The sequence below is a fragment of the Danaus plexippus genome, chromosome 2 (genome assembly GCF_018135715.1).
Source record: "Danaus plexippus chromosome 2, MEX_DaPlex, whole genome shotgun sequence".
NCBI classification, from domain to species: domain Eukaryota; kingdom Metazoa; phylum Arthropoda; class Insecta; order Lepidoptera; family Nymphalidae; genus Danaus; species Danaus plexippus.
Window position 1 is genome coordinate 2,767,695 of NC_083537.1, and position 20,489 is coordinate 2,788,183.

Sequence of the window (20,489 nt, forward strand, 5' to 3'; positions counted from 1 at the left end):
AAACAATAGTATAATTCTCAGTTAACTTGTACGTAACTATCAATAATAATCTATATTTTTAAATAAAACGTACGTTAATGAGAGTCTTGAGCTTGAACGTGTTTTCTGACCAATTTTAGTATAAAACTAAACAAAAAGTTAAAAGCTATCCGAAGGTACAACAAATAAATTTGTTTGTAATTAAATTATTTGCAAAATAATAAAATTTTAAGCGCTTTTTAATCATTATTGTTAAGTACAGCCCTGGCACGGGGCCTTATATAATTATCTATTTTATGAGTATTATGTTACTTGAGCGTAGTTATTAGTTGCGTAAAATATTCTGTACCGTTAACACTAGATTGCAACGTCACACTAAATGTAGAGAGTGCACAGTCATTAATATCCGAAAATATATTAATCCACAACTGGAAACTGTCTCATTTGAAGATGCAACACTCGTGGTACGCTTAATGTTCTTTTATGTTAAGACCAATTCGTGACAGATATATAATTTGTTTGAAAGTAAGAAAATGATTCGTCAAATACAAGAAATTTGAATATTCTCCAGAAGACAAGAAAAGTACTATAAAACTTTCATTGTAATCTTGGTTTCTTTTTACGACTATTAAAACTTTTGCATTCAGAGAAATGTTAAGGGAAACATCTAACAAAACACATTAGGAATACAAATGAGACAGTACAAATTACAAAGAAAATTGTTTTATTTAAGCAATATTTGAAGGTTACTCCATTTCTCGGCATCCACTTGGCGCTATCCTCAAAACTCGCTTTATTCATAGCCATAAAGTTCCCGCCAGCCTACACAGCTTGGACTGGACGTACTCCGGTTGTCCCGGAACGTTCATTGTATTCATGGTTTCTAGTATCACAGATCCACAGTTTTAATATAAACTCCTTTTGTATAGCTTGGCACGCTCTGGATGCAACAATGCGTATTGTTTTCGCATACGGCCTAATAACGACGCTCGTACCCTTTCGTCAGCACTGAGGTAACATAAGACAGGGACACTTGTAGCCGCCTGTGAAAAGGACTGCGTTTTATGCTTTGCATTTATCATGACCACAGATTATAAAAAAAATGTTCATATAAAGTTCGATTTAAACAAATTATAACTCTTTTATATGAAACCTCACCTCTGTAGCTACAGGCGCTATTACTGCTAGCACTTGAGGTACATGTGGGCGGTATCCGAACATCAGTAACGGAAGCCATTGCCAACCTGCCAGTATAGCAGCCGGGATCCATAAAGCCAATGTCGTTACACATATGATGTGAATACACTAGAAAAAAAAATCCTTCAGTAAATGAACGCATTGGTAGAACTAATCGATTTTATTATCACACGGCATTGGTTTATAAAAATAACCTTTGTGAGACGTCGTTCCTCTCTTTGTTGTTCGTTCCTATAATAAATTTTCTCTAAGCGAATTGCTTTTCCCATGTAATAAAATCTAAAACATCAAATAAATAAAATTATCTTCAGGTTAATATTTGAGGATATTATTATTAAAAACTTACATTCCAACAATAGGCAAAACTCCACATACGATGACGTAAGGTACACTGAACCCCAATTGTTTCGCACCAGAATTAAGTGAAGGCCATAAGAAGGTACAAACTGTACCTGTTGCGTCACAGGAATAAAGTCCATAGCCAAATAATGGAGGGATAGCAAAGAATACTGCTACCATCCAACATCCTCCAATAAGTGTCCAATAATACCTAAAGTGGACAGTTCTTTCTGAAACAGATGTGATAATTAAGAAATCTTAAGAATTTTAAATTGTAATTTTGATAATAATTTACAAACCTCGCCTATAACATTTTGCAAGCAAATATCTCTCCAGTACTATTGCGAATAACGCAATCATTTGAAAGACACCAAAAAACTGGTTCAGAAAAGCAAATAATTGGCAGCAGGCTGAACCAAACAACCATCTGTAATCATTTTTAAATTCAGACATATTGATTTAGACAACAATTAAGTGTAATTAAATATTTAATAATATACTTAGGTGAAACTTCAAGATTTTTAAGAATATCTGATTAATTTCTGTATCTTATTTGTAAAACAAATGTTATTATCATATGATCATTTAACTAAACACCGTTTAGAAACAGTAAAATTCCTTCTAAGTAAACTGCAAAGCTTCAATTTAAGACATACGACTGTGTACTTACTTAGGAACAATCGAATATCTTACTTAAAAACAAAGCCGAGTTAATTTAAACCGAAAAGGACAGGATATGTTTATTTTATTATTCTTAAAATTTATTTAAAATAATCTGTACAAATGAAAAAAAACTTTCAAGAATTTTATGGAGAAAGAGTATACTTACAGTGGTTAATTTTAGATAAATTACCTTTTTGCTATCGCCGATGATCCCGCAAAGGGAAATCCAAGTAAATTTCTACCAAGTGAAGCTGAACATAGATTTAGTATCAGCATGTGACTCTTTAATATAAGCAGATGACTGTGTATGAAAGTGGCGTACAGCCAAACGTTAAGGAGCACCCCGAACACACCTGCCAGCAAGCGTTTTATTACTTTGACACCACCATTAACTAACATCTTTATGAATCAAATCGATTTAAACTTACCAAAAATAATAAGAAGAGCTCCCAATAGAGTTTTATATGAACCATCAAAATAATAATAAGGGCACTCGTCCTCGTTATTATCAAAGAATGTGTGCATTCTCACGCTAACACTCTACAAGTCACTTTAGGCACATGAAAGTGAAAAGAGTTACAATTTTTTTTAAGGACACGTTTCAAAACGTCCTCATAGGCGAAGTGGTCACAGAGACTAGACAGGTTGCCGAACCAACGGGCTCATACCAAACAAAAGCTTGATATCATGTTACAAGTCTGTACTACTTTGTGTGCTCTAACGCAGCAGTAAACATATATTTAAGCAATGATGAACAATAACTCAAGATAGCACTTATCAAATAAAATCACGTAAATTACTCTGACTCGAGAATTGTTTATGTAAAAATAAAATTAAAGAAAAATTAAGCATGCAAAACGAAATACTGGCATTTAATGTAGAAAACTAAAGAACTACAGTAATTACACAAATGAACGAGATTAAAATTTAATGTAAAATATAAGAACTACGTAGGAACAATGAACAGACTCTTTTGTATTTTGTTGGCCAAGTGTGTCAAGATACAAGGAAGTTATTCAGTCTATTTAACAATCTAAATATAACAGCTAATCTATTTATAACATTTTAACAGGGTTTATTTCTACATCACTGATGTATGTAATGGCTAAACTAAGTAATCACCGACAGATTTATTTGGAATACATTAGATTTTTAATTTTATTTATACTATAGCTATTCTAGGGTACCCTTTTATTTATACGCCATGATTGCACGGTTATGTTAATTTCCAATGAATCACCACTTAAGTGGGAAAGTAAATATCTTAGTTTTTTATTTAACTATTAAGGAATGTGTAAAGAAGCTTGGAATCGCTTCGTTGACCTATTAATATAATATTTTATTAATTATAATTAGATATGAATTCACTTTATTTACTGACAGAACAAATGTATTTTTACCAATTACATAAAAAATTCTAGACAAGCCCTAAAAACGCTACCAACTGTAAATAGTTGGCAACCGATGAGTTAAAAACGTCAGGTGTGTTACGATGACCACTTACCACGCCAGGCGCACGTCTATCGCTCACAACTAATTACCGGGAAGATTGCGAGTGTTTTTGGCGATGTATATTCGATCACTAGCTACTATTTAGTGTTATCAACCTCACTGATGTGTGTAATCGGAGCGAGTGCGCAGTTCAGTACGGGCACAGGTTGAGTCGCGACAGGATGGTGTCTAGAGAACAATTATCGGTTATGATCAAACATCATCTGGGTCTACTCGCTTTTGGCGATGAGGATAAATATTCCGTGAAGTGGGCCGTCTACGAATCTCCTCTGGGAGGTAGGGGACTGGTAGCTACTGAGGATATCAAGGCCGGTGAAGTTTTATTCGTTGATTATCCATTAGTATACGGACCCCGGTCCGGAATTATTGTGCAACGAGGATGTACCGTCTGCAAAAATATTGATAGTGACATATTTTTTAAATGTTCAAAGTGTGCATTAATTTTGTGTTCCGTGCAATGTCAAAACAGTGATTTTCATTCAGGTGACTGTAGTATAATTTCCCGTTGGCCTAACAAAGTGCCAATTGAGGAAGTTGACGACACTCTTTTATCGCGCGCACTGACTGCAATACGAGCACTGTTATTAAATGAAGATCAGAAATACTTGTTGACTTCCTTACAAGCCAACAAACTGCCACAGTATGGCAGCGAAATAAGAGATCTGAAACAATACTTCGATATTCCCTTACACGAAGAAGAATTCATGATCTTAGTAATATGTATTCTTAACACAAATGCCTTTCAGATGGCCACACCGTATGGTAAAAAGGAAATGAGTTTGCGTGGATTATACCCTGTCGCATCCATTTTGAATCACAACTGTGTACCAAACACAAGAAACTGTTTTAATGGTGACTTACAAATGACCGTAAAGGCCACGAAAACCATCAACGCCGGTAGCGAAATATTCACATGTTACTCGGGTATGCTCTGGGGAACACCAGCCCGACGTCTATATCTATATAAAAGCAAGCATTTCTTGTGTGATTGTGAGCGTTGCGCGGATCCAACCGAGAGAGGTACGTTGCTGGCTGCCCTAAAATGTTTCTCAACAGAGTGCCAGGGCTCACTACTACCGATACAACCATTAAAAACAACCACAGCTTGGCGCTGTCTAGAATGTGGGATGAGAGTGCCAAATGATAACATTTGTGTTATACAGAGCGCGTTAGGTAGTCTTATGGGATCATTGGATCTGAAAAACGTCGATGAATTAGAAAATTTCTATTTAAACAGAATCACTAGATACGTTCCAAGAACAAATCAAATAGTATTGGATCTACAATGTCGTCTCGTTTGGGAGCTTGGCGAAACGGATGGACTTCGATGGAATGGTAAGTTTACCGAAACATAAATATAAGCGAAAAATATTTTAAATGTGACAGCATGTATGCAATATGTACGAATACTTTCATGCACCTTGTTTGAATGACTGTTAGTCAGTCACACGATTTTTATAGAACATTAAAGCAATATTAAAATTACATAACAGATGTGTATATTCATATCACAATATTTAATTGTTAGGTCAGAGTTGCTTAGATGAAAATTTTTATGAATTTTATAATATTATATTTCTGATGTATGAATAAACTTTGATAAATTTTTCAGGTAATTTATTCTGTTCTTATTAAATACATTTATAGTTCAATAACCATAGTAGGGTGGGTATATCAGTACAAAGCCTCTTCTGACGATTTTCTGATTTTGACCGCTAAAAAGTTATGATTTATCTATACATATAATAAGACAGTAAAAATCGAATGTCTGTACATTAAATATTTTTCCAAAAAACTGATAGGAGGATATTAAAGAAGAGTCATAGAAACCAAAAAAACAATTTTTGGAATTTTTGTCTGTCTGTCTGTCTGTCTGGAACGTTATAACTTCAAAACTACTCAACGGATTTGAACGCTGTTTTCACAGTTGGATTACATATAATTAGGAGCATTGTCAAAACTTTGTTTCGTCAAAATCGGTTTAGGGAAAAAGAAGTTATGTTCAATTGAAAATTTACTTCAAACACTGCTTCAAAACTTTTAAACACTACAACTTAATATTGATTAGTTATATGTTATATATTAATTAATAGTTAATTAGTTATATTAGTTATTAAAAAAATATTTTCTAATTTATGTTAATCTTAATATTAAAACTTATGAGAGGTAACAAAAATAACAAATAACAAAGTGCGCGGGGGGGGGGTGAAGCGTTTGAACACTATACTCGATAGATGGCGTTGATAAAATACGTCATCAACCTAGATCGCGGTGTTAAGATTCTCGGTTGTGTAATCACTACCATGCGGTTCGGAAATTCATTGTTGTTAGTTGCTTGTGGTTGTCTATTATTTGTTATCATCTCTTTTCCTTGTGTTATTATTTTAAGTTTGATAAAGATATGGATATGCAAAAAGCGACCAAAACGCGGGCGGAGCCGCGGGCAACGGCTAGTCTATCATATAGCAAAACTTATTATTTTTTTTCATTCTATGATGACAAAGTTATATGTATATCATTTACGTGTAAATATAAATGGACAAAAGGCTTATTTTTATGGAATAAACTGTGTTACAGACGACAATACAAAGTAATTAAATTTTTTATGGAATATAAACTGTCCATACACTCTGAATCAGTGTCCCGATCATAAGTTTGTACGACATTTGGAGCGCTTCAAGTTCTTCATTAATAAAATTTCGTACTTGAAAGTATCAATATAGATTCATGAATGACAAGACAAGAAACATATGTATTTTATAGGTAGAGCCTAGCTGTAGTCAAGTAACTACAGCTAGTACCACCCTATCACATAAGATCGGCGTAAAGTAGCCTTTAATCATTAACCGCAGCCATTAAAGTTTAATGGAAAAACACTCATATATTTTACTCTTCTAAAGTAAACATACATCGATAAAGCATTTTCTATGGAAATAGTCTGTATTTAAGCTTTTATAATGTATCATTTCAGTTACCAAACAGTAATTACTGTAATTTACGTACATCAGTATTAAGCGTCAAACATCAAACAATGTTTGTGTTAGCCATAACACCTTCTCCCTACCGTTAGGTTAAATTACAGAAGCAGTTAGTTAGTTAGGTACCTACTTACAAATTATGAAGAAATTTACCTTATTTTGAGATATCAATTTACTATAAAGACATTCAAACAACGAATTGTTAGCGAAATTATAGTAGTATCTAAAAAAATACAAATTTGATAAACGAATTGCATCATGAATCTGTAGGTGGGTAAATTCCAAGTTCTATTTTAATAACATCTCGTAAACATACATCTACATCGAAAACGGAACATGCCGTCAGTCACTTTCCAGCTTTACTCGCTTCTCTTGATTCGAGCATCCCAGTTATAATGAACGAGATTGATTCAATACAAAAAATAATATCTTTAGAGAACCATTTAGTCAGCTCTACGTTTATCATTGACAAATCATCATTGGGTGGACTTGGTGTTATTGCAACAAAATTTATTAAAAAGGGTTCACTGATTTTTACAAATAAACCACTTGTTGTCGGTCCCCGTGTTGGATGTGTCAAAGAAAAATTTTGTTGTTCATGTTTTGAAATCAGTGACGAGTGCTATATTTGTGATAAATGTTTTCTTTTTATCTGTTCTCAAAATTGCGCAAACTCGCAGAATCATGAAAAACAATGTTTGATTATTCGTAAAATCCGTAGATTCAAGATAAAATCTGACGCCAGCTCTATCACACTTTCAGTACTGATAATATATTTCAATTGTTTATTGCTTACTGAAAACCAGAAGACATTATTGGAAAATTTTCAAAGGAATGAAAATGACAATAGTTTTGAGGACTTGGATGCTATATACTCAGCAGTCACGTTAAGTGACGAACACATAAAATTCTTACGAACGGCAATTTCGATACTTAAAATTAACTCATTTAGAATAAGCAACACAAACAAAAAAATACAGCTCCGAGGATTGTACCCACTGTCATCGTTTCTAAATCACAGTTGTATACCGAATTCTAGAAATCTATTTAAGAAGGATTACACAATGGAAGTTTACGCGAGCAGGGATATTAAGGAGGGCGATGAGATCACCACTTGTTACACTGGATTATTGTGCTGCAATCCGGTTAGACGGTTGCTACTTTATAACACAAAAAACTTCTGGTGCACCTGCCTCAGATGCAGTGACGTCACAGAAATGAATACAAATTTATCCGCATTACATTGTTTCAAAGAAAACTGCTTTGGAATCATATTACCTCAATCACCTCTTGATATAAACACCTCATGGGTCTGTCAGTATTGTGCAACAATAGTGCCACCGCAGAAAATAGGTTTTATTCAGAGTATTTTAGGCAGTCTAGTTGGAACCGTTGACTTAAGCGAGAATTATTCAGAAGATGTTCCAGTATTGAGAAGGCTTCGAAAAATTTTACCCTCATCAAATTACGTTCTCGAAGTCATGCGATTTTCGAGAGCAATAACCATTGGTTATGAAGATAAAAGCGGACTAAATGGTAAATTTTACGATAAACGTTGATGTTATGTATTGAAAGCTTATATAAATACATTAATCAATCCATGACTAAACACGAAGGCTGACATAACAATAATGAAATGTTCATTACACTTTAATTATATAACAAAGCTATTATAATTATACGTTATTAAAATAACATACTTAACAAATGTATATCGGAGCATGAAATGATTGTAGGCATTACAATAACTATTGGTTTACATTTACGTGACAAAGTACGCTATAGCCATGTTCGTCAGAGTTGAGTTTCTAGGTCGTGATGCGGTTTTCAGCGTGTCAAGGTTTTTCATACATAAAATATAAGATATTTCGTTACATTACATAATAAACATACACTGTGATAAATAGCTTTTAGAATATTTAATTACAAATAGCAAAACCCGTTTCTAGTAATTGAATGGTTGGCGAGACGCAAAGACAATAAGAAGCACTAGTACAAGACGCGTAAATTGTTGTTATACTCTTTTTTTTAAATATTTAAATGTGTTATAAAGGCGTAACAAAATAAACTGTGCCAACTCTTATTTTAAGTATTCATGATCACAGTACAGACGAAGTTTTGCCCATTTCTCATTCAGTAACTAACGCTAATACTATGATGAACAGATATTTATGAACGAAAAAATATTAATTCCCCGTATGTGGTGTGCGATGCTAACTTGGAATAAACACACTGGTCGCCTTTTAAAACGGTCTTCAACAATAGATAGAGCTAGTAACGAAGAATTAGGTTTGCTTGAAATATTTTAAACTTAGAAAAATCAAGATTTATCTTTGCAAAAAAAACACCTTTTGTGGTATCTAGAAATATCTAACTATTCTGAAGCTTTAAATAATTTAAAGCCTGCCAGTCATTTAAAATAAAATTTTAAAAACTGTCCCGTTATAGTGTAGCATTCTATTATATAATAAAAATATATTTTGTTGGTTAACAGTTATCTAACCGCCTTTATCCTCACAAGTTGCAATTTAAATACTATTTCAAGACTCATAATAAAATATAAACACGATGAAAATTATTAATAACAAAACGAATGAATTCACTATTAGCATGGGAAATCCTTAGATTTAAAGCTATAAGATTTATTGAATTAATAAATATATTAATTAAATTACATATAAACCAATAGAAGAACAGAGATTCCTGCAGCTACCTAGGACGCGCCAACGCCATAGTAACACACCGTTATTTTTTAGAGGAATATACCCCAAACTGTATCTAAGTATGACAGAAAAGTTACTAAAACTATTAATACTCTTTTATTCTCCTAGTTCTATGTCCTTTTAATGCTTAAAAAGCAGTAATATGTACGGATTATGTATAATTATATGTCACACTAGATCCTCAAACATAAAAACTACAGACACGTTTTGTGAGAAAAATATATATATATAGTTATACAATCGGTATAAAACGGAACACCTTTTATCTCGCCATCAAATCACAGACACTCGAAAACGGAACGTGGACCGAATATAACGTTCAAAAAATATATATATACATGAAATATATAATTAGGTATATAAAAACATAATGCGCAAAATTAATACTTAATTTTATAAAGTCCTTCTAGCATAGGAATATCGAAAACAAAATGTAATTATTATTCCTATGATTTTGTATGGTTTTAAGAAAAGAATTGAAAATTTCACAAGATAACTTTGCACCTTTTTAAAGATTTGTAACAAAACGGATGTGTCGTAAGTATTGCAAATGTGCAATAAGTATAAGTTTCAGTTTTTTGCCATTGGCATTGGATTAGAGATGATTACACTAAATAATTCATGAGTCACGGGTAATACACATGTAGGGCATGCTGTTCTGAAAAGAAACATTTTCCACAATGTTTTTATGATGTGTAATCTACTAAATATTTATAAAGACTTATATTTACCTTGAAGTAAATAAAGAACTGATTTTGCTAATATTATTCGAATAACTTGCATAATATCTATGGAATTTCTGTTCCAAAATTAATTGTACTTACGACTAAGTCATATGTAAATTAAACAATTTGTTATATTTTACGCGTTGAAAGGATAATGTGATTTTTTTATGGTAATTACGTTGTTTGTTTCGAAAAAGACTAAAAATAATCAAGAGCAATGCACTTTCATTGTTAGATTAACACTTTTTTTGATATTGCACGTAAACGTGCACATCGCGTTTATATACTCGTTCTCCGCACAGAATTTTACCTCGTCACTATACAACGCAATTTGAATCTTCGGTCATAAATATGGGGATATAATATATAATATGTTTGGAACGTAATATTTTAAAAGTCATTAACAGCATTGAGCTGGTCGTATCATAACATATTCAGTGTTATAAAGCCGGTAATCGTTTGTTGTGCATCAGTTGCCCGGTCGGTTTCAGCTCACATGGGCGCAGCAGCGAAGAACGCTCGCCCTCACGCGGTGTCCCGGTGGATCTGTCTACCACTGCCGTTAGTAGTGCTAATTATTTATAATGTATAATTATTCATATTTGATATATTGTTTGGCAGCCAGTGTGATCCGTTCTGAAATGCTTCATTTATTGAATTATGCGTTTAGAAGTGTAATCATCGTCATGTGATTCGAAACTATTAATAAAGGAAAATATTTCATCTGTTTACAATTAAGTGGCATGTAAAAAATGAGTGTTATATGATTAAATGATTCTGTTCAATATCATTTAAGTTATAGCTGTAGTTTATTTGTAATGATAGACGTTTTTTTTTTCAAACAGTCAGTACTAACTAGAGTAGAAATCATTATAATGAAATTAATGTAAACTAAAAGTGACAACTATTTATGCATTCATTTAAAAATTCTTTTTATATTTTCTTGGTTGAATTCCCATTCTGAGCCACTTTCAAATTGTTATACTCACATTAATAAACGTTTTTCAAATATTCCAAGTAAACAGAATCTGAACTACGTCTATATTTATTGGAAAATATTAAAGAATGCTCGAATCTTTGTTCCAGAGCTATCGGAGTCGCAGCTGTCTCTGAAGGAGAGGTTGTGCCGCTGCACATTGCGAACGGCGGCGGCCCTGGGCGTGGGAGACGCGCACCTTCGAGGCCTACTGCTGTATCACCTGCACGCCGCGCTGGCAGAACGCGCCCGACGCCACCCAGACCTGTATGAGGTATGCACTATGACACGTATTTTAGCTTATAAAACTCAATCAATCACAATAACGTATTATTTGTAATAATATTAGCAGATAAAAATAAGTCGCAAAAGAAAAAAGTTTTTTAACTTTTCATTCAAATGATTTTTAACTTTACTTTTAGTCTATAAGTAGGTAAATCCACCTAATACACGGTCAATACCAACAAGAAGACTCATGAAAATTAGTTTTCTCCTATGTATATTACCAAGTATAAAAGAATTAATAAAGATTAAAGTCTTACGTAAATATTTATTTTTAAATCTTTATAAGGAAATTATTACATTAATAACCAATAATCAATTAACCAAATATAAACTTTGAAAGACTGAGTAACAGCAATAAATTTTTAGTTTTACCTAATGAATTTATATCCCTAGGTCGATTAGCTTGCAAACATAATATTGGATAAGTGTTATAAATCGGGGACCTTAATTTAATAACCATAAAGAAAATTTTAAGATAATTAAAATAATTTTTCAGGAGCTGAAGTCTGAAATTGAAAGCACTATACAGGAAGCCAGCAACATTCTCAAGGACGATATTTCCTCGCCACCAGATCTCGAAATACGAAGACAGTACCTCGGACCGGATTGTGACAAGACACAACAAGAACGATTTTTTATCCTTGATACACAGAAACATTAGCGCAGTTTATATTAATTATTTTAATTGTTCTCTCCTCTGAGTAATATCCATAAGTTGTTACTATACCTAATGTTAATGTGAAAAATAAATTTAACAAATGATTTAAGTGTGTCTTAATAATAAAAAAATACAATAATGGACATAAAAAATAAATATCTACATTTTATGTAAGTATAGCTACAATAGCTTTTAGCTTCGAAACATATTTTAGTCTTTTTTTTTTTTTTTTTTTTTTTTTTTTTTTGATGACGCAGGGAAACCCTTTTTACGAGCCGTCTAACCGGCCTTGGTGGGACCGGAGAGGATGTGTGAGACTCGGCCTGGGCAGGCCCCTACTCACTAAAACCACTGCGAAAGCCATCGGCCGCTATGTTGGTGCACCCCGGATCTGTCAGCAACAGGGCACACCAGCGACTGGCCGGTCCTGGCAAAGACCGGACTTACTCCCTCGGACAAAGGGGGCGATCCCGGCAATTAGGATCGCCCCGACGACGCCGGGCTTTCACAGGGGCCGGGTCACCAGCCCGACCCCAGCCCGGAGTGCAGGGGCGCTATTGGAGGCGTTGCAAATATCGCCTCCGGCGCACCCCCGTCCGTCGTCTGCGGAGGGAGGGTGCATCAGCCACATCCTCCCTTTCCCGCTCAGATGCCTCCTTCGTGGACATGACCGTCTCACAGAAGGAGGACACCGCCAGCCAGGACCTGTCACTCTCGAGCATCTTCTCCGCGATACTCGAAAGCGACAAGTCCACTCCGCCGAGAGCCGCCACAAGATCTTGGCGCTGCGCAGCCCATCTCGGGCACACCTCGAGGGTGTGCTGGGCCGAGAACATATTTTAGTCCTAAAATAAACTATAATGAAAATAATTATATAATACAACTCATGAAAACTTTTTGCATTAAACCATTTTTATAGATAAACAATAGTAATTAGAAAAATGTTGAAAAAAAAGAGATGACCACCACAATTTTCCATAAGTACATAACTGTAGATACCTAGTATGTGTATAGACAAACAAAATTAAAAAAAGGGAAACAATCTGCTACGAAAAGATATAAAATAGGGGCATACTTTGACCTGTTATAAGAAAGGGCCCAAAAATGATCACCTTCTACAATGTACAGAATGAGAAACCATGTATATAAGAAACTCGGACCATAGAAATTGTATACACTTTTTTAGGCCCATCAAAGCAGAGACCCACATGCATTAAAAATTTTAAAAGCTTACTAATAACAATCTTAAACCTGTTTTATCTTTCCAATCGGCGGATTTCACAAATGACCCAGCTATTTATTCTGTCAACAAAATATATACAGTTTACTGACGCCTCCAAATAGCGGCCAATGATTGAAGTATATAACCGTCCTTATTATATTTTTGTCCAGGGGCGGTGTACAAGCTGCAAGTCTTATAGCAATTACTCTTAAAGCTACAAAAGACGAAATTTTTAGTCGCGGTCGAATTTTTAACCGGTGAAAATTAGCCTTAAATAAGTTTGAAAACGCAGGCACTTATCATTGATTTAGTTTTGTAGGATATTCGAATAATATATAATTTTATGTATACATACTGCAACAAGCTCTCGTATAGCCTCAACATAAAATTCATTACTTCTTCTTTTATTTTTATTCGATGTTATTCTCTATGTATTATGTACTGAAAATTCTAGCTTCAACTCCAAATTAATAATGACATTATGAGATAGATTTTGACAAACTCATTCCAAATGTCAAACTTCTTTGACAATCCATTGTCAACATAATGTCACATATCAATAACATTGGTAGTTCTTTCTGTATAATATATAATAATTTATTACCCTTATGATATTTTCATATAGTGTAATCATTACGATAACACAGATAGATTGCCACGTTGATGAAGTACTTATTAAACGCCTTTCATTTTCACTATCGCTGCCAATCAAACCGTACTTTTGTAAAATATTTAAGTTATAATCTTCAAATAATGGAGCAACATTCGAAAGCTTTGCTGCTTTCATCTTCGAATTGTCATGGATATTCCATGTTAGAATTCGCGAAAGAGGAAATTTGTGATTTTTTAAAAAAGTAAGTTAAAATTTTACTTTATATTAAATATAGACAACCACTTGTTTTACAATTTACTTAATTATATTTAAATTTCAGACATGATGTACAAGAACTAATATTTATACCATACGCTCAAAAAGGGTATGACGGATACACAAAAACTATTAAAAATGTAATTGACCCCTGGGGCTTTTCAGTGTCTGGTCTTCATACCTTTAATGACCCAGTGGAAGCTATCAAAACAGCACGTGCAATTTTTGTTGGTGGTGGAAATACCTTTCTTCTTTTAAAGACATTGTATGACAATAATTTAGTGTCTCTGATAAGAGAGAGGGTTTGGGCAGGCGATCTGGCATATATTGGAAGCAGTGCTGGGACAAATGTAGCTACAAAAAGTATTCATACAACTAATGACATGCCAATAATTTACCCACCCAGTTTTGATGCTATTGGTATTGTTCCATTTAACATCAATCCACATTACATTGACAAACCTGAAAATGAGAAACACAAAGGCGAAACTAGAGATCAAAGGATAGGAGAATATATGGAAATGCCACATGCTGGCACAGTATTAGGATTAAGAGAAGGAAGCATTTTACATGTGCACGGGAAATCACTAATTCTTAAAGGAGTAGCTGGTGCTGTACTTTTTAAGAAGCAAGTATTGACACTTAATGTATTATTTATAAAAAATTCTATCTTTTTTTAATTCATATTATTTTTTTTAGGGGTGAAGAAAAAACTGAGTATCCCGTTGGAACGGATGTATCGTTTTTAATAGACAACATCAACATTTAATCCAGCTACAGAATACATTTAAATAAAAAAAAAATATTAACATTACATTACCATCTTGAATTTTTGTTTAAACTATGTACTTCGCCTAAAAACTGAATTACATTTAGTAACTTTATATATCCCCACAGGTCACAATGCAGCAGTTCCAATAAATTATGCTGATGGAGACTTTTTACCTCACCTACTATTCATTCCTCATTTAAGTTCGTTCTTAGATCTAATATTTAAAAAGGTATTCTTTCATTAACTTTTAAGTTCGCACTATTGTCACAAAAGTTTGTTTAAATCACAATTTTAGTTAATTTGTTGTGCGAGTCCAAATAGTATGAACAGTTTTATATAACCCATGTCATGCACTTGTTGTATGTTATCTCTTCCCAGCGCAATAGGGTTTAGATTCTACGTCAGCCAGTGACAGGGGCTTGCATAAGCAAAGCTCGAGCTGCATGGAACAGTGTAGGTTGCGGAGTGACCCGTGATGATCCTGTCCGTTCCGCCACTGGTAAATGGCAGAGATACCTCCGTAATGCCAAATCACGCCTCGCGCTTAGACCCCTGGTTATCTCGCAACCAGAACCAAATAATACTGCGCGCTGACGTTTCCTTTTCTCCATTGCCACCTGATGGTAAGGTAAAAATATATGCTTGAAGTTGTTGAAAAAAATATAATAAAATAAATGTCGCAGGCGTTTTTTATAGTTTAAAAAAAAATTACAAATACAAACAGTGGCAGCGAAAAAACATGTTTACCTGAATTACAGCCACCGGATGCAAATCATCCACATTCATGGGAGTGTTGGCCTTTGTTTCGTTTTCATCATGATTTCCATTCACAACATTCGAATCATCAACACCATTTTCTGTACTTTTTGTTTCTGATGCTAGGGATTCTTTATTCTCTTGAAGTATTTTTTGCACAGCTTCTCTCCCAGCCATGTCAACTGAGAGTCCTAATCGTGAAAGCACACGTTCAGGACGCCACCTGTCACGAGTGCCACCTGTAGGTGCCGTTTGTTCGCGTCGACGTACGTCTGCTACAAGACTTGCCCAGTCCACACCCAAAGCATCTCCCAATCCAGCTATAAGTTAAATTTCTTGTGTTTAATTTTTAAAGAAAAACAACAGAATTTAAATATTTTTTGCTTATTATAAATTTAAGGATAACCAATATTATATGTTAGAATATCTTCCTGGTGTAATTCACACTAGTTACTCTTATTATATAAGAAATTATCCAAAACTTCATTGTACTGAGACATCGGTAACTATTCATATATATATTACCTCTGGTACGTTCCTCCTCCAGCTCTCCATCAGATATTTCTTCAAAGTCCAAGTTAGTAACATCTTCCTCATCCTTGACTTCATGTGATTCTTTTTCTTCACCAATCCCACTTGTATCCTTACAAAAAAAAATATATCAAATAATTTTTCGCACATCTTTTACACTTAGGACAGTTATACTAGTGAAATACACAGAGTATTTGGATAATTACAAGGTAATAATAAAAATTATTATATAATAAAAACAAAACCAAAAATACACTTAAAAAAGGTAGTACGATAAAGACTTATTCACTTATAAGGGTAACAAAGCATGATGGCAATCATTGGTTTAATTAAAATATCTCGTTTCATTTCCTATATTAGTTTTACCTGGATTGATTCCTTCTCTGAACCATCTGGCTTCGTCGGCGGTTCTTCCATTGCTTGATCAGTTTGACTATTTTCATCAATATTTTGATCCAGCATCTGTAATAATAATATTCCTTAATCCATCTGGGACTATGGGATATAAAAATATGTGAAAAGAAAAACAATGATGGATATATTACATCTTCTCTTTCTAGAATATCATCAGGATCATCACTGATCTCACTGAGGTCGTCTGGAATAGGTTTATCTTCGTTTTCAACTTCCTCGGACTGTACTGTTGCAGTCGTTGGAGCTGCTGTTGGCGTCTCCTTAGAGGTGTCCGTTTCGGTTCTTTGAGCTCGCCTCACATTACCGTCATTTCTGCCATGATCCATTCTCCCACCGCGATTATAATCATCTTAAAGTAGTTTTCTAACATTAATAAACATTTTCTTATTCAAGTTTAAAATCAATATATTTTACAAGCATAGTCTATTCATACCATGCATACGTCCTCGGTGTGGTCCTGGCCCATGACCACGGTGATGCCAACCTTCCATATCCTGCTCTTTGTCACCCCACTCGTTCATCTTAAGTGAACAGAATTTTTTTGTCATCAATAACATATTCAAAATAGTAAAAATAATAATAATAATGACTAATCTATAAGCATACCAAAATGGGGATAGGGACATCCAAGGAAAATATGGGATAGGATACAACAGGTATTTTGATTTCTTTTGCGGTAATCAATTAACTCATTCCAATATTGACGATATTGATATGCCTGGGCAAAATTATTCAGTTTTAATTTATTTTTTGTTCAATTTTAACATTCCTAATAGGTTAATTCAGAATGAGACCATAATAAGTTTACCTGGCCTTCATGCATTTGCCAGTTGCGATCTCGCCCCCAATCGCCAGGACCGCGGTAATCATCGTTATCCCAATCTTTGTGAGAGTGGATATAACCCCGCTCGCGGTCCAAAGAACCCGAGCGTCCTTCCCACGAGCGATCACGATGAGGTCTGCGGTCATCGTAACCTAAACAGCATTGGGTTTATAAAGTTGGTCTAATTAAAGAAATCAAATCAAAATAAATAAAACAATCTTTACCCATATCGACTCCACGAGGATCTCCCATTGATTCGCCGTACATTCTCTCATCGTCTTCAGCATAACCTCTAGCTGGGCCCGGCATGTCGTAGTTGGGATCATAGTGCCTGTCCCTGCCCTGTATATAGCCTGGAGACCTATCGCCTTCTCTAGTAACACCTTCATACCGATCTTCCATCCTGTCGTAATGCTCAATTCCGTGTCCATGTTCATATTGATGATCCATTCCTAATTCATAATCACCCTGTTCTCTATCTATACTGTCCAGCCGTTCTCTCTTATTAGATCTGTCTCTTTCTAGTCTGTCTTGCTTCCGTCCAACCCTCTCGGAATGTGTATCCTGACGATCTTTTGAATTAGTTGAATTTTTATCAGTTTCTAAGGCCCGGTTCGAAATGGCGGCAAGAGCAGCCAAACGTTCTTCGGGGCGTGGTAATAATCTTTGCATTGGCTTATTAGGTTTTTCCAAACCTTTGTCACCTCTATTACCTCCCAGACCCCGATCACGGCCTCTCCTCTTGGGATCGTCCCTTTTACTATCCTTATTTCTCTCCCGTCCTCTATCCTTCCTATCGTGACGATCTTTATCATCGTGTTTATCTTTCTTTCTTTCCAGAGATCTGTCTTTATGGTCACGGCCTCTATCTCGATCTCTACTTGTTGAACGTTTTCTATGCCGTTCAGGACTTCCATCTCGACGCAACTGCTTTTTCGGTGAAACTGGTCTACTTCTTTCCGCACTTTCCTTTCTTCTTGGGTCTTTTGGGTGCGAACCATGTCTACGAGGGGACCTGGATCGAGCCTTTTTGGGCGATCGACTCCGCCCTCTTACGCGATCTCTTTCTTTTTCACGGTCTTTATCTTTTTCTCTTTCTTTTTCTTTCTCTTTATCCTTAGCGCGATCCCTATCTCGATCTCTATCTCGAGCTGAATGAGGAGATACACTTTTAACCCTCTCTTTTCTTTGTGGGGATTTAACATGTTTTGAAGAAGTGCTTTTAGATGTTAGACTCTTTGAAGTTATTGGTGGTGTTCCGCCAGATTTTTTACCAGGGGACAATGATTTCTTGCCAATTGCCTTAGAAAGATTCTTCTTTTTATTGGTATCTTGTTTCTTTAATAACCTGTCATCCTTTTTCACAGTAATCTTTTTGGTTTCACTTTTGTCTCTCTTTAAAGTATTAGCTTTGACTAACTTTTTTTTTGTAGGAATATCACATTCAGATGATGAACTCGAGTTTCTTTTTAGTTTGCCTTTTTTACTTCTTCTCTTAGCATCTCTACAAAAAAATAATTATGTAATAGTAAGTTTATTTAAATAAAAATTGCACAAAAAATTATAAGATTATTCAATAAACTAATAAAGTTCTAAAAGTATACAAGTTGCATTACAAATTAATGCGACAACCATTAAATTACTTTGTGTTAGAAGTGTCTATTTTCAAATTTAAGATACTAAAATCCATATCAATAAATAAAAATGAATTCATTTGTAACATTAAAGTTGTTACTTTGTACTAAATTAATATATATGAGGTATATGTACATGATTTATACCAATATATTTCGTTTCTTAATTTTGACCAAATGGTCAAAACAGATTATTTTTTAAAATTTATCTTAGAAATAACAAGACCTATTTTCATGAACATAACATTAAGTGATTATGTACATAGGATTATTGTTCTTAGGAATTACAATGTCTAAACTCTGACTGATATAAAGATAAGCGGTAATAAAGAAAAAAATTGACATTTATTATCTTTTCCTTCCAATTTATAAATATAAACCTAAGTACTTATTAATAAATCATTGTGTTATATACCATGAATTATTTCACTAAAAATGTAGCTTCTGTATGTTAATTATGGTATATGATTTATTTGACATAGATATTAATTTTAATTTCATAAACATAACTTCTATTACAGATATAACTTAACTACCTCTAATATAATATATCTGGTATAATTAATATCGCTTTAATAGGTCCTATATTATATTTAGCCATAATAGATATGTTATCATATAGTGTACTTTAAAGAAAAAACAGGCTTCTAACTACCTGCCAGATGACGACGATGATGAGCTGCCATCTGAAGAAGATGAAGAAACGCTAGAAGAGCTGGAACTTCTTGATGAAGAAGAACTTGACACTGCTTTCTTCTTGTCTTTACGTACATCCTTGTTGGAATCCATTTTTAACTGCAACTCTAATTCACGCTGCAACTGCTGTCTTCTCTTCTCAAGAACGTCTGTATCTGCATATTCTAAGTCATTTTGATCCCAATTATCGATCTCGCCATCAGGACTACGACCTGACCGAACGACTACTGTTGAATGCAATCGGTTCTTAGCATCATCTTTAACCAATCGTTTACTTTCACTATCTTTATTAGCTGCCCTTTGCTTAGATGGGCTTATTAGAGTGTGGGTTGTAGCAAACTTACAATTTTTACCGTAAGCACAAGTACCGTGTTGGGCCCACTGCCTGCAATATTCCGCAGCCTTTTTAGTACCAGAAGATTTTTTAGTACCGAGACGCTCAAAAACACTTGGTCGATTTGAGAGATCTTTAGTTTTCGGTAACTCGACAGTAATTTTTCTTTTTCCTTGTTTTGACATTATAATTGAAAAACATTTGTCTCACGGATAATGTTTGTAATAAAGACACATTTCCCGTTTTCTTCACTTAAATCACTTTAAAATAGTAAATGTTATTATTAAATTATAAAGAATAAACTAAATTGATGCTTTTACCACGCTTATTTTTGAAGTATCATAAAAAACTAGACATTAGAGTTAGACATATCGATTAGATTTGATGGCTCTTTCTTTTTAAAA

The 20,489-nt window shown here is 34.2% G+C and overlaps 5 protein-coding genes across 9 annotated transcripts in view; 2 read left to right on the forward strand and 3 right to left on the reverse strand.

The window, feature by feature from the left end:
* The window catches only part of LOC116779487 (rhodopsin-like), a 7,974-nt gene extending 4,158 nt beyond the window's left edge, over nt 1–3,816 (reverse strand). For 2 of the 3 annotated variants that reach the window (XM_061522594.1, XM_032673793.2), the window contains exon 1: nt 3,683–3,816. The gene's annotated coding sequence lies outside the window, so the exon portion shown is untranslated. Of the gene's footprint in view, nt 1–729; nt 866–3,682 lie in introns of those variants that run through there. The other variant, XM_061522602.1, reaches the window with a different exon arrangement.
* On the reverse strand, nt 687–6,865 carry LOC133318700 (opsin-5-like). 2 transcript variants are annotated; one of them, XM_061522614.1, is made up of 6 exons: nt 6,822–6,865; nt 1,815–1,942; nt 1,523–1,741; nt 1,371–1,455; nt 1,138–1,284; nt 687–1,022 (listed from the first exon to the last, which is right to left on the reverse strand). In XM_061522614.1, exons 3-6 carry the CDS (start codon nt 1,693–1,695, stop codon nt 885–887), a joined length of 543 nt encoding a protein of 180 aa, XP_061378598.1. In that variant the 5' UTR covers nt 1,696–1,741; nt 1,815–1,942; nt 6,822–6,865; the 3' UTR covers nt 687–884. The 2 variants fall into 2 exon arrangements, with proteins under 2 accessions (XP_061378598.1, XP_061378592.1); XM_061522608.1 differs by having other exon boundaries at nt 1,523–1,745.
* LOC116779485 (SET domain-containing protein SmydA-8-like) lies at nt 3,707–12,144 on the forward strand. 2 transcript variants are annotated; one of them, XM_032673787.2, is made up of 3 exons: nt 3,707–5,025; nt 11,203–11,366; nt 11,874–12,144. In XM_032673787.2, exons 1-3 carry the CDS (start codon nt 3,852–3,854, stop codon nt 12,036–12,038), a joined length of 1,503 nt encoding a protein of 500 aa, XP_032529678.2. In that variant the 5' UTR covers nt 3,707–3,851; the 3' UTR covers nt 12,039–12,144. The 2 variants fall into 2 exon arrangements, with proteins under 2 accessions (XP_032529678.2, XP_032529679.2); XM_032673788.2 differs by lacking the exon at nt 3,707–5,025 and adding an exon at nt 6,976–8,204.
* A 1,744-nt stretch (nt 12,145–13,888) lies between these two features.
* LOC116765258 (probable alpha-aspartyl dipeptidase) lies at nt 13,889–14,947 on the forward strand. Its single transcript, XM_032654683.2, has 3 exons — nt 13,889–14,111; nt 14,190–14,753; nt 14,825–14,947. The coding sequence occupies exons 1-3, from the start codon at nt 13,921–13,923 to the stop codon at nt 14,892–14,894; spliced, it is 825 nt and encodes a 274-aa protein (XP_032510574.2). The 5' UTR covers nt 13,889–13,920; the 3' UTR covers nt 14,895–14,947.
* LOC116779522 (zinc finger CCCH domain-containing protein 13-like) lies at nt 14,846–20,437 on the reverse strand. The gene is made up of 9 exons (XM_032673866.2): nt 19,711–20,437; nt 17,646–18,925; nt 17,407–17,573; nt 17,032–17,119; nt 16,730–16,947; nt 16,551–16,646; nt 16,179–16,296; nt 15,645–15,973; nt 14,846–15,514 (listed from the first exon to the last, which is right to left on the reverse strand). Exons 1-9 carry the CDS (start codon nt 20,268–20,270, stop codon nt 15,299–15,301), a joined length of 3,072 nt encoding a protein of 1,023 aa, XP_032529757.1. The 5' UTR covers nt 20,271–20,437; the 3' UTR covers nt 14,846–15,298.
* Nucleotides 20,438–20,489: the final 52 nt, after the last annotated feature.

Excerpts from the sequence above, each read along its gene's own strand:
- LOC133318700 (XM_061522608.1), bottom strand. The coding sequence starts at position 1,875 with ATGATTGCGTTATTCGCAATAGTACTGGAGAGATATTTGCTTGCAAAA. Across the intron at positions 1,285-1,370 it reads AGGAACGACGTCTCACAAAG|TGTATTCACATCATATGTGT; the intron begins GTTATTTTTATA and ends TTTTTTTTCTAG. Across the intron at positions 1,023-1,137 it reads TAGCGCCTGTAGCTACAGAG|GCGGCTACAAGTGTCCCTGT; the intron begins GTGAGGTTTCAT and ends TCCTTTTCACAG.
- LOC116779485 (XM_032673787.2), top strand. The coding sequence starts at position 3,852 with ATGGTGTCTAGAGAACAATTATCGGTTATGATCAAACATCATCTGGGT. Across the intron at positions 5,026-11,202 it reads GGATGGACTTCGATGGAATG|AGCTATCGGAGTCGCAGCTG; the intron begins GTAAGTTTACCG and ends TCTTTGTTCCAG. Across the intron at positions 11,367-11,873 it reads GCCACCCAGACCTGTATGAG|GAGCTGAAGTCTGAAATTGA; the intron begins GTATGCACTATG and ends ATAATTTTTCAG.
- LOC116765258 (XM_032654683.2), top strand. The coding sequence starts at position 13,921 with ATGAAGTACTTATTAAACGCCTTTCATTTTCACTATCGCTGCCAATCA. Across the intron at positions 14,112-14,189 it reads ATTTGTGATTTTTTAAAAAA|ACATGATGTACAAGAACTAA; the intron begins GTAAGTTAAAAT and ends TTTAAATTTCAG. Across the intron at positions 14,754-14,824 it reads GGTGCTGTACTTTTTAAGAA|GGGTGAAGAAAAAACTGAGT; the intron begins GCAAGTATTGAC and ends TATTTTTTTTAG.
- LOC116779522 (XM_032673866.2), bottom strand. The coding sequence starts at position 20,270 with ATGTCAAAACAAGGAAAAAGAAAAATTACTGTCGAGTTACCGAAAACT. Across the intron at positions 17,120-17,406 it reads GGCAAATGCATGAAGGCCAG|ATGAACGAGTGGGGTGACAA; the intron begins GTAAACTTATTA and ends TGTTCACTTAAG. Across the intron at positions 16,647-16,729 it reads ATATTCTAGAAAGAGAAGAT|ATGCTGGATCAAAATATTGA; the intron begins GTAATATATCCA and ends TTATTATTACAG.